Source organism: Sylvia atricapilla, chromosome 4 (assembly GCF_009819655.1).
Source record: "Sylvia atricapilla isolate bSylAtr1 chromosome 4, bSylAtr1.pri, whole genome shotgun sequence".
NCBI lineage: Eukaryota > Metazoa > Chordata > Aves > Passeriformes > Sylviidae > Sylvia > Sylvia atricapilla.
In genome coordinates, this window is record NC_089143.1 from 8877212 (window position 1) to 8890443 (window position 13232).

Consider the following 13232-nt stretch of genomic DNA (forward strand, 5'->3'; position numbering starts at 1 on the left):
GCCATTTATATTTACAGTGCTAGTAACAGGGAGCGTGGCAAAGTTGGAAGGAGGGATTGACTATTTCTGCTGTTGTTGAAGTGTCCTTGGTGTGCAATTGTTGAATCTTCAGTGTTTTCTGGTAGATATGTAGTATTAAGTATATCCAATTTGAGCATGCAAGCTATAAAAATGTGTTTGTGTGAATCTTAAAAATTCAGGTACACATTCAAAGAGAGGTTTCAACACTGTATTTTAAATTTATTTTGAAGTGCTTTGGAAAAGATTTTGTAATTCAGCTTTCTGAATACATCTTAGAGGATCTGGGGGCCATCCGTGGAGAAGAATAACAACATGCTCACGTTAGTGTTTCTGCACTACAGAATTGAATTAGGTTTTCAGAGATTATTGCATTTTATAGAGTAATTGTAATGCTGTTCTTAGTCTGCTACAAATCTGAAATACCATAAATATGCTACAAGAAACCCTCAGTTGAGGTGGCAGCTGCTTTAAGCTCAGGGAATGCTGGGGTTTCTTTTAAACAGCCGTTTAGGAGTCAGTTCATTCCTTTTGGAAATGCCAGCTGCAGTAATAAGGTCTTAGCTGTCTTTGTCAAATCCAATCAACTATTCTACTTATATATTTCTTTTCCCCTCTTTTTGCTAAATAGTTTTAAATTGTTTCCACTTTTTACACTTTGAAGTGCCTGATACATTGATCTAAATGTCTTCTTTGAAAGCAGCCTGATCTTGCAACATTTTCCATACGATTTTTGTTTGCTACATCTTTCTAAAGGTTCTCAAAAAGTGTGGTCAAATACAATACTAGACAAAAATAAACGAGATTATTTTTTAGTAAAAAAGTCAACATCCAAAGAGACTTCTGTGAATAAAGTATAATTTTTTCAATGCGTCATTTATACTTACTTTCCTTAAAAAATGATTATTTGAACCGTTCTATGTTTCTGGGTTTCTAATTTTGATTGTTAGGATAGCAAATGCCACTAAATTCTATTTATATAACCAGTATGTAAGTACAGCAGAAGGAAGTTATCCTACATGCTGAAATTAGTGTTCAGATAATTTTTAAAGAAAAGAGGTACCATTCAATAAATTCAGTAAATTTTTGTGGGCTATTATTTGTCTATATCTATTATTACATTTTGGTTGTTTATTGCTTAAGTGATTAATTGCACTCTGACCTCTTTTTTTTCTTAGCCAACTGCACCTATAATATGTGAGTTCTTGACAATGATGGCAGTGTGTCATACAGCAGTTCCAGAAAGAGAAGGTGATAAAATTATATATCAAGCAGCATCTCCAGGTGAGACTAAAATAATTCAGTGAACATATTCTATCAACTCAACGAGCAAATTTTATTCAGTTTATTGTGTTTGAAAAATCTTCCAAAATTGAAAAGAAACCAAACTTATCCCTAAAAAAACTTGTATCAGTTAAAATCAGTTTGTAAAAAGGATTTAGACTTTTAAAATATTTGTTAGAAAGTATGTTTGAATGTCCTGTGGATTGTCTAAGAATCAGTAACCATACAGCACTACTCAAGTGTTGTCAGGTTGCTGTGGAATGCTAAAGGAAGTGCTCAGAAGTAAATAAGTCAAATCAGGAGACAAACTGATTTCCTTGCTTATTCTATAAGCCTATTCTGTACTTGGGAACCATGATACTGTTCTAAAACAGAGATTGTGTAATCAAAACAGAATTTTTTTCAATAGGATAGAAGTTGTGATAAATTCTGTTAAGGACTGAGAAAAGATTTCAAGCCTGTTGTGGTTCATAGACAGCTTTTGAATTCAGAAAATGATTAAGCAAGGCAGAATGATGAAAATATGCTCAGCTCTGCTGAGCTAATGTGTTACAATTTATGATGGGTAAAAATACCTAAAGTGAAGAGGTTCTTCCTTGGCTCCCCAGCTTCTAGGTAGCTACCTCACTGAATCCTGTCCTACAGCAGCTGAAAGACAAGGGCAGAGGTAGTGCCATAAATAAAGTTAACTAGGTCATAGCAATGTTTTACTGGGCATTGCAAGCAAACTGCATTCTGACATGCTGAGCCACTTGGAGAGAGCTGGTGACTTTTGGAGATGTGATTGCTGGTTTGCTGAATGTAGACAATGAAGTTACTGTTATTTACAGGAATTACTTGCCATTCTTCTGTTCCAAACCAGAAGTTAAACAAAAAGCATTGTACATTGTCCAGTGACCTACTGAGGAAGGTGCCAGCCTAGGTGCTTTGAAAAGGGTGCTGTTATTACTGAGCTGAGAGGTGTGCTCCTTTCAGGGCTTGTTTTCTCTGAATTGTAAACTCATTTCTTCAGTTTTCACAGGAGAAACAAAGGGGTTGTTCCAGTACCACATTTAATCTTAAAATCCATAAAGGAAAAAGGAAGTGAAAAGTGGAAAAGCCTGGACTGTGTTGATTAAATCATGATTAACAGTTTTCTGGTACATTTGTAAAATAACTATTTAACTTGCTGCAGATGAAGGAGCATTGGTCAGAGCAGCCAGGAATCTTAGTTTTGTATTCACTGGAAGGACGCCTGACTCAGTAATCATCGAGTCTGTAAGTATATTGGAGTAACATTTTCATTTACTGTATTTGCTTCTGCTTTAGTTTAAATAATCTGAATGACTGCATTATGATACATTTGTATTGGCATATTGTTTGTTTGGTTTTGGTTCTTTTGCTTGGGATTTTTTTTTTTATTTCTTACCTTTCTGGTTTGTGTTTTTTTATTTTTCAGTTGGGACAGGAAGAGAGATATGAACTGCTAAATGTCCTGGAATTTACAAGGTAAATTTGTACTTGGTGTCTTTTTGTGAAAATACTTAGACACTTCTCTCATGAATAAAAATTTTTGCATTTTTTGATATTTTTACAGGCAAAGTTTGCAGGTTATCTAGCTTGTATCTGTGTAATTTGTAAACACACTATGGACAAAGTAGATTACATGATTAAAATCAAACTTCCTGGTTTATTGTCAGACATTTTTGGAGGCCTTTTTTTTCTTGTTGTCTACATTGTGACTAATATTTTTCACTTTTGCCTTTTCTCAAAGATTAAAAGATCCTTTGATCTCAAAACTTTTTAAAAAACTTTGAAAAATCATATAGGAAAGTACTCAGACTTCTAAATTTGTGAAAGCCTTGGCACCATGTGATTTATTAAAAAGTAAGTGTGTTTATCATGACTGATAAAATAAATTTTGCATTTGACTTAAATTACACTTGCATAATTATGGCTTGTTAAAATACTGAGACTCAGTATCTTCTGAGCAGCATCACTACAGTGTTGACTAGTTGGTTTACTTGGGATATGAGTATCATATCTCTTGCTTTGAGGAAAAAATTTGTGTTAAAGTTCTTGGAGTTGTAAATGAACTCATAAGAAACATGGATGCAGTTTCAATTCTTGTGTAGAGCTGTTTATTTATCTATGTACGCTGCCTGTGTTCTAAGTGTTTTTGTAGGTCTTTTGCTTGCTTTGGCACAGGATGAGGAAGAGATTTGAATGTAGAGGAAGTTCCTTTTTTTTCTTAAAATGATTACTCGTAATTGTGCCTGTGCAAAGTGATTGTTGTTTTCCTTCCTGTCGTATAATATTTCCCTTGACAAACAAAACAAAACAAGACCAAAAAGAAGAAAAGAAAAAAAACCAGTCTAATGCATGACAGACAGACTGAAGATGTCTGTTGTGTGAAATCAGAGTAGTTGCCTATAGATATCATAATAGCAATAACAATATGAAACAATGAAAGATGCAACAGAATGTAATCTTAATAGTTTTGAATGTCTTTTAATGTCTGTTTGCAATTAATGCTCGTTTTATGTATTGTAGGGGACATACATGAATTTTTTAGATTTAAGTAATGGTTTCATTTTTTTTGCAGGCATTGCTTGTATTTTATTGTCTTGTAAGTTAGCAAGTATGTAGTGCAAGGTGCATTGCTGTTAATTTGACTTTTCTGAAAGTTCATACTGTGTTTCTGGAGAAGTGGTGAAGGATTGCTACTTTGTTTCTGGTTTCAATCTTTGTCTTGATTTCATAGGGGTTTTTTAAACTTCTGCTCAGGACTAAGATTGTAATTTAAACAGTGATACTTTATGGAGGTGGGAAAATTTTATAAGTTTTTTGGTGGATCCCAGAATTCTATTAAGTATTCCGTTTTTATAGATGTTTTTGTTCTTATTCTGCAATCATTTTGTTCTTACTTATCTGTGCTTGGAATTGGCTTGTTAGAAGCACTAGAGGTCACCCGTGTTCCACAGCAAGAGAAGTTTTGGCTCCAAAACAACACTATTTGTATGGGTAGGAGCATGTATCTTCAGAGAAGTAGTCTGTTTTGAATAAACCGTTAAGAGTTTGCAGGTGTTCCAAGGTTTTCCTAGAAAAAATGCAAATTAATTCCTTGCCACTTTCCAGTGCAGGCTAGATTAAGACTCCTCTGCAAGAAGAGTGCAACAATGTCAACATTTGATAGGACAGTCTTCTGGAGAAGCATGTTACAGAAGTAAAACTTGTAGGAATACTTGGTAGACGTGTCACTTCTGGAATTCTCTTTTCTCTTTACACTTGTGCCTGTGAAAAGAGGCACAATGTACACTTCATACAACATAGTAATTTTACTTTGTTCGTAGCAAGGAAGTAGTAGTGAGTCTAATTTGCAGGTGAGCCCACCGAAAGTATACTGAAAGTACTGTACTGATAATTGTTAAAATTAGCAAATACTGTCTTAATAACTTTTGCTGAGTTTACATAGCCTCCAGTAGGTAGTCTGCTCAGATGCCACAACTGCTGTGGTACCTTTAGTTCTAGGGAGTGAAGGGTTGTTCAGATTCTCTGTGGTTCAGGCCTCCCTGTACTGTTAGGGAAGGAATTGAGCAGTGTTGTGCCTGTACTTATGTTCTGTCACCTGGTGCTGTAACAAATAGAAAAACTGCAGCTGTCTCTTGGCAGTCCAAACCAACTCCTAGGATATGTGTCTGCAGGGCAGGGGAAAGCAAGGCACTGTGTCAGAGATCCAGAAGTGTAGAAAGCCTTATGTTTGGTTTCATCCCTGTGTCAACTGCACGCACTGTCTTTTCACCTGGGCCAGTTGCAAAATTGCATAATATTTTGAGTGTGATTCCTTGTGTCATTAACCATAATTGATGCCCACTATCAGTGCACAAATTGCACATCAGTCCTTGCATCAACATGTCACTTCTAGCAATGCTACTGAATGAGGTTTTGATTTGTATCTGCTTGTTTTCCTAGAGGAAAGATTTGCATTTTTAACACCAGAATGAATTTCACTGGCAAGTACTGAGTACATATGTAGTAATAATATCTCAATATCTGGAGTATGTACCATCTATTGATTTAATGACTGATTTTCATCTATATCCCTGGGGCATACCTCCATAACCTAGGAGAAGTCATCGGTGATTGTTACAGTTTAAAGCTTCTTGTCTGAATTCCTATATTTTTCATTTACAATGCCAGTATATTTACCTGTAATTCATACCTTGATTATCCTCTTCTGTGTGATTGTTTTTATGAGTAATTTACACTGGCTCCGCTCTTGTCCTGGCCAGACAGAGGGCATCCTAGAGCATTTGAGGCCTTACCTCCTCTCAATTATTCAGAGCACTCCAGAATACACTGATTTTGTGACTGAAGACCTGATACTTCTAAAAGTGAAAAAAGAATAAGTGGCTGACAGAGGAGGTACCAAAACCTCTGTTAGTGGTATTTGTTACCTGTGGTTGTTTAACCTTAAGTCAGATTCTAGAGTAACTGGTCCTATCAAGAGCTTCTTCTGAAAGTGGCAGATCTTGTGACTGAGGGAAGTATTTCTGCCCCTTCAATCTGCCTCTGTCTGTTTTATAATCCCTTTGCAGCTCCGTGGGAATTACCAGCTCTTCTGCCTCTTTGTAACAGCCCAGGCTGCAGGTACATAGAAATCACAACAGTGGGCTTGCAGGATTCCGTAGCACACAAGGACTTTCTTTCCTGCTTTTTTTTATTATTATTATTACAGATTATTAAAAATTACTGTTAGCAAAGGAATGTATACAAACATACCTTGAGGATGATTTGCTTGGGGCTGGCTCGTAGAGAGGCGCCGTGTTGGGTACAAATAAGTCATTTGTGTGGGGCACAGACATAAGGGAATGTAGGACACCACCACATTCAGCAGTCAGTAGATGCTGCTAATTTCTGTATTTCACTTGAGACAACCAGTAGATGCTGGTGTCTTCTTTTTTCCCAGACCAATTTTTATTTTTCCAGATTTTTTTCAATTCCTAATTTCTAATGATACTTCTTTCATTTTCCAGACAAACAGTTTTAGTTACAGTTTCTCGTTTTGTGCATGTTGATGGTATCTCAGGATATCTCCAATTTCTAGGCTTGCTGGCATTTTCTCTGTCACTATTTCAGCAAACATCTTCTGTTATGTATTTTTCCCATTGTAACCAGGTCATCTTTATGGCTGCTCACATTGCTTCGATGGAGAACAAGCAGGACAAAACAGTGGTCTCACACTGACAGTTATTTGTAGTAGTGCAATTTAATGGCTTACTGTAGTTCACCAGGAAAAGGAAATAAAACAGTCACTGCCATAAAGCTCATAAAAAGTTAGAAGTTCTTGACAGTAACTCTTGGTCATTAGCTTTATTGCAGTTTTACTAAGAAAGTGCATGTCAGTCAAGATTTGTTATCTATCTGTACAGCTAAAGTTTCAGAATGCTACAGGAAAATATTGGTTATTCTTTGATACATCTTCAGTAGAATAATATACAGCTCCATGCAGGACTTCAAGGTTGTAATCTTCTGGTGTTGCATGACAAGTACAAAACTGCTGAGTTTATACCTGTCAAGAGCAAATATATCAAATTATTACTTATACACTCTCTAACCTCCTGTAATTCCTTCTGAATTGAACATTCAGGCAAATGGAATGAATTCAAGTAGCAGTAGGCTAGATAGTCTTGGCCAGAATCAATGTGGATATGAGACTTCTTTTTATTTTAGGCAGCTTAACTGTAATTTAGATGATCCTAATTTCTCCAGTGTTGTCTAAGTAGATTCCCAACTGAACACTGTATAAAGCTTTTTGAAATTTCACTTGTCTGAGGTTTAGAGGTGAAATAGAAAAGAAGTTGCAGTAGTTAATGGCTTTGTATGAGCTTTTGTGCAATATTCATGGTTATTATTATAACTGTTCAGAAATTTTTACTGTAAGCAAAGTGCACACCCAGGTGGAATTATAAAATGTTTTCCTGAAGACACTCTTCAGCCCATTACTTCACCTATAATTATAAATTTCTTTCCTTCACCTATGTCCACATTCCATTTACAGGATATTTTCCATGGCAGCCTGAACTTCAGAAACCATTCATACAATAATGGTCTTTGATGATGTATAAATGGGATCCAGTTCCAACAGGAACCAAAATTGTTAAAGGACCATTTATTTCCATCTCTGTTTAACTCTGAACTATTTTATGAGAAATGTTTTATTCCCTGAATAGTTTCTGTAGATTTATTTATTAAGTTGAAATTTCAAAGACTTATGACAAAAATACACATCTTGACAAGACATGATCTTGCACCTAAAGAATGCTTGTTGGCAAACCTCAGAGGGGAGAAAGCAGATCATGACAGTCTTCTCCATGCTTTCTTCCCATTTCTACCTCAGTTACGAGGACAAAAACAAAAAATAACTTGGATTTTATTAACAACTCAGAGCCAGAGAGTAGTTAAATTTTTTGAAGTTAAAGCCCCTTTCCAGTTCTTTGCATACTGAAAACTTTGCATGATAGATGAAACTCTGGAATAACAGTAACAGGATTGCAGCACGGTACAGTGTATGAGCGACTCTGGCTGGCTGGGAAGGAAGGAAGGAAAAACTGAAACAGTCCGTGATACACTACCTCATTATGATATTGATGATAAGCACTTTGTGCTTAAAGGTGCTTTTTTGTCATCAGTACACAGTATTTAGATCAAGGTGTAAAAATATTATTTTGATGGAAAAAGAGCTACAGAAGGATGCACAGAAGAATAGCATTCATTTTAATCGTTAGACACTAAAACCATTTTCCACTACAGACAGCTGAGAGCATAATTCAGAATAGATAGGACTAAGTTTTTATCCTTAGTGTGTAATATAAGATATATAGATATATATTAGATAAAATATTGGTAAATGCTTGTGTTTATGAACCACCTTATATAGAGAATTTATTTCTCTTTCAGCACTAGGAAGAGAATGTCAGTGATAGTTCGCACACCATCAGGGAAGTTAAGACTCTACTGCAAAGGAGCTGTGAGTTTTGTTCTGTTTTCACTGTAACAAAGAATACATGCTACAAATTCGAAAGCAAAAGATTGTAATAACTGCAGTCAAAACACTGAAAATATGGGGGAAGGAATGTTGAAGTACCTCTTTCAATTTACATTGTTTTGCTATGTAGCTGTTCAATGCAATGAACTAGTTAATGTCTTTTTTTACTAACTGCCTGTGAAGGTATGACAGATCTGTTCATCCTATGCTTTGTACTGTATCTTTATGCTTCCTATTAATTGCTTCCTTCTGTACTTCAGGAAAATGGATGAACTTGTATTAATTACTTGCTGGAATAGCTGAGCATGGATCACTAGATAGAGGTAGTAATCTAGCATAACTGACTAGATGGAAATTTTAACCAACCATTGATATTATGCAGAAGTAAATTTTCCCAAAAGCGGGACCTGTGGAAAGGTATCCTTATCATAATGCATATGGGAATGGCAGAATTGCTCATTAGTTCTCAGTCTGTATGTCAGGTCAAATTGAGGGGGAAGGAGATGAAATCCAGTTCCAGAATGTTTTAGGAAAAGGAATTCTGTAGAATATAAATTTTATCATCTCAAGTGAAGAAAAAAACTTGTTGTTAATATTCTGTGTTTTAAGCTGGCTACAAAAAGCAGTTTTGAAGCACTAATTTTACTTTGTGGGCTTAATATTAAGAGGAAGACAACATTTTGGCACTTTTCAAAATAAGGGGAAATAACATCAAATATGTAGAAGAAAAAACTGCATTATAGTCGAATTCATAAATTTAGAAAATCTGAGAATTTGAATGTCATTTTTTAACTTCTGAAATAGGACTAGGTCTATTAATTTTTGATGCTTAAATAATACAGTTCTATTTTTCTGCTATTTTCCTATGTGATTTGTATTGTCTACCCAATAAAGAAATCATTTTTCTATTAAAGTGTTCTGAGCTATATTTATTTGTTTTGTAGGATACTGTAATTTATGACCGTCTTGCTGAAAGTTCAAAATACAAAGAAATCACCTTAAAACATCTAGAGCAGTTTGCTACAGAAGGTTGGTGATATTATTCAATATAAAAATAAATGTGAAATTCAGTTTGCACTCAACTTTCCAGTGTTTCAGTTTTGTCTTGCTGTAGTGTTTTACTCATGCTAAGTTTGAAAATTATGTTTTAGCAATGTCCCCTTAAGAAAAGTCTTCCTCTTCCTAAGAAATTTCAGTAATAACTTCATGCTTAAAAAAACGCTAAAAAACAACCCCCACACCCACAGAGTACACAGTAGAATCTTTTAACCAAAACATATTTTTCCAGAGAGCAAACACATAGCACATTGTTTCTGTGAAGATCTCATTTCCCATGGTCGCTTTCATGCCTCATACCCAGTGAATGCTGTAGGGATGGCACACAGGAAGAAATAGCCAAAGTAAAGATGGTTGGAAATCATTAACATAGTGCTTTTAAGGTAGCTTTTAGCTGCATTGTTTCTAGTCCCAATAAGGAGGATCCAAATGTGGTTTTTTTTGGTATCTGCAGTTTTAATAATCAATTTTACAAAACAGTTGCCAAATGGGGGGAACCTCTGTGTGAGGGTTGGTGAAGTAGGAAAAGTAAGTAAAATTCAAAAGACTGCAAAATAAAGATGATTGATATAAGCAGCCAGTTAGTTATTTATTTATAATGTATTTCACAGTACAGATGTGATGAGAAAAGCAGACTGTAGAAAGGTTTCTGCACAGTTCCTCAGATGTTCAATGCCATGCTCCCTTAGTATCTCAGGAAAGGATTATAGTGTTGTACTGTGCAGTATCATAGTGTTACAATTTATCAATGAGTTGGCAGAGAGGACTTGGAAGCAGAATTGTAAGAGTTATGGGAATCTGAACTGCAGAGTTTTTTACCTCTTTATTTTTCTAATACTGATACTAGAACATTAAAATTACCTTTTATATGTCTTAAGAAATAAACTTGCACTGGAAAGCAAACTAGAAAACAATGCTTACATTTTGTTAACTGATCTTGGGCCAGATATTCTTGTTAGGAAAGGTCATTTTTTGTTATGCATGTGACTTCTCAAGTTTTTATCTTTTGGTTTATCGTAGAATTTAGAGTTTTGACTAGTGTGTTAAACAGCTTCAGTCTCTTGGTTCTATCAGTGAGAGTAGAAGCAAGTCACAGATAAGTTTATTTTGTTAGTTTTTCCATATCAGGATTGCTGCAGAAAATATTTGGTTAGTCTTAAAGAATCTTAAAGTAATAAAGTTAGAATAAATTATACAATGAAGTTGAAAGCAGAACTATACGCAAACAAATCTGACTGATGGTACAGTCTAAAGCCTCAGATACACACTGGGATTCTAGAAAGGCTTAACCAGAATTAGTCAAGAAAAAGTTACTTAGGTGTGAAGTTAATTTGGGTCATAAGGTGTATATATATGGTTACAGAGAAGACAAAATTAGATCACTATCTATTGTACTGTATGAATTGATGTGAAAATTTAAATCCAGTTCTTAATTACCTTTTTCATTAAATAAGTAGTACAACTCCTTAGCAGTCAGGTTGCACTAAATAAATCAATGTAAAAAGTGAAAAATTCCACCTGTCTTTAGAACCACTGTACATATGATAGGATTAAGAAGTTTGTTCAGATATTTTTATATCCTTCTTTTCAATAGATTAAAAGATCTACAGTTCAGAACAGCAAATTTCTAACCTTCTTAAAAGCATAAAATTCAATCTTTAAAAAAAATCATGTATCTCTGGAATCGATTAAAAAATTGGTATTTATTTTTACTTCAGATTTAAATTGCAGCCAGCTATGTTGCAAAGTTTCTCATGAGCATCCTTTCATGTGGCAGGACAGTATGTCCTTGGCATTTGCTGCCTGCTCTTGGTGTGTTGTTCAAAAATGAAGTGGTTAGCATGGCTGGCATTTGTATGTAAGCATTTATTGAGCTTGAGTGTTAATGCCTGCTTGGATAAATAGAAAAATCCTCTGTAATTTTCCTGTGTTGTTCCAGTCTGCTAAGAACCAGGCTTAATGATATTTTGTTTTCCACATTTTATTTGGAAGATTCTTTTAAATCATAATGAAAAGAAGCATATTAAAAATAAAATAAAAAAAAAAGAAAACCAGGCAGTGATTTAAAAAGAGAAATCAAATACCTTGAAAAAAACTATTTGCTGACATTCCATACACTTTGATTTCTTTTCTTCATTTGATTGTCTGCAGAAAATATGTTGAAAACATTGTGGAAATACTATCACTGTTAGTCAGACATAGATTTCTTTCCTCCCTTTCACTTATATTCATTTCTTTGGACCTTGTTAACATATCCTTATTATGCAGAGAAAAAAAAAATCATTTGAGTTGTCAGCCTTGAGTTTACTCTTCTAAGTCTAGATGGTGAAATACTATGTTCCTAATGCTGTTAAGTTGTCAGAATACCCACTTACACATGGGTTTTCTCCTGAGGATACTAAATTACTCTTACATCTAAGACACATGTATTATTTCATGCCAAACCTCTTATAATTTCAAAATTGCCACTGGTGCTAAGCTGTATGCTCCAGAAACCTCTGAACAAAAAAGGTTACATTTAACCACCCCAGGTCGTGGTGCTGTTTGTCTCCTAGAGCAGAGTGGGCAAGGGACCAAAGGGTAACTACATTAATCCTGCCTGCCCCACTTCAAAATCCCCTGGCCTGCAAACTGTGGCTAGTATATAAAGAGTTATGTCAACTTCATTCTCTACAAATCTGGTAAGATGTGAAAATGAGCTGTTAGAAAATTCACACCTAGCTACTTAAATTGAGTGTTAAATGTGTCTTGTCAAAAAATAGGTATTTCCTAAAATCACGCAGTCTCAAATTCTTGCTGTAATGCTTAAATCAGATTTCTGCTGAAGGAAAAAATCTGTTAAGAATATCAACCAGCTCAAAGGTTGGTGAGTGAAATTGCCAAATGGTACATAATGATTTTATTTTAAGAATTTGGAAAGCTGAAGCAATCTGTGAGATGGGAAAGTTAAATGAAGGGATTCAAAGTTGGCTCTAGATGATAAATTTCAAACTAGAATCTCCTAAGAATTGAGGAGGGGTAAAGAGGGCAGTTGTAACATTAAGCTGACATATTTTAACTTTACTTCTTTCCAGCATAGCAACATTTAAGTTTATAAATCTCTTTCTCAGAAATACAATTCAATTTTACAGTTTTAGCAAGTGTTCAGATTTCTTCATGTCTTTTTTACAGTTTAAAGTAAGTCAAATCTTATGTATTTTTTTTTTTTCTGGAGAGACATATCACTTGTATTATATTCAGTTTCCTTGAAACTGTCACTCTGTTGAATTCCCATTTTTGCTTTATGTATATTTAAATAAGTTCTTCAAGAGGTGCAGCAGTATTTTGAAAGTCAGGCATAAGCATACATATAGTACAGAATAATTTCAGTTTTCAAAAGGTACTTATTGCAGGCATATCAGAGAAGGGACTAACAAATACTGAATCAGTATCTGCTTTCTCTCTAGGCTTAAGAACTCTGTGTTTTGCTGTGGCTGAGATTTCAGAAAGTGATTACCAAGAATGGTTAGATGTCTATCACCGTGCTTCTACAGCTATACAAAACAGAGTACTCAAACTTGAGGAGAGCTATGAACTAATTGAAAAAGTATGTGGAGCTTGATGAAGCTTTCTGGGGTTTGGGTTGCTTGGGGGGAGGATGGGGTGGGCAGAGGGATGGGCAGAAGAGTGAGTTCTTAATTACTGTCCTTATTTTTTGTACCATGAAAAGTGAATCACTACTGAGGAGTAACAGTTAGAAAAAAAAAATCTAACAATATACTGACAGCTGTGTCGTGTAGTTCTTGCAGTTTAAGAAATCAAAGTGAAGGAACAATTAATCTGACAAAGTATTTGCTGCAAGTAGCTA

At 34.9% G+C, this 13232-nt stretch overlaps 1 protein-coding gene across 4 annotated transcripts in view; it reads left to right on the forward strand.

The window, feature by feature from the left end:
* Positions 1 to 13232, forward strand: part of ATP8A1 (ATPase phospholipid transporting 8A1) — a 104604-nt gene that overhangs the window by 40965 nt on the left and 50407 nt on the right. For all 4 annotated transcript variants that reach the window (XM_066317065.1, XM_066317066.1, XM_066317064.1 and 1 more), the window contains 6 exons: positions 1197 to 1302; positions 2477 to 2559; positions 2741 to 2790; positions 8242 to 8311; positions 9274 to 9358; positions 12832 to 12971. In XM_066317065.1, coding sequence (XP_066173162.1) covers positions 1197 to 1302; positions 2477 to 2559; positions 2741 to 2790; positions 8242 to 8311; positions 9274 to 9358; positions 12832 to 12971 — 534 coding nt within the window. The remainder of the gene's footprint in view (positions 1 to 1196; positions 1303 to 2476; positions 2560 to 2740; positions 2791 to 8241; positions 8312 to 9273; positions 9359 to 12831; positions 12972 to 13232) is intronic.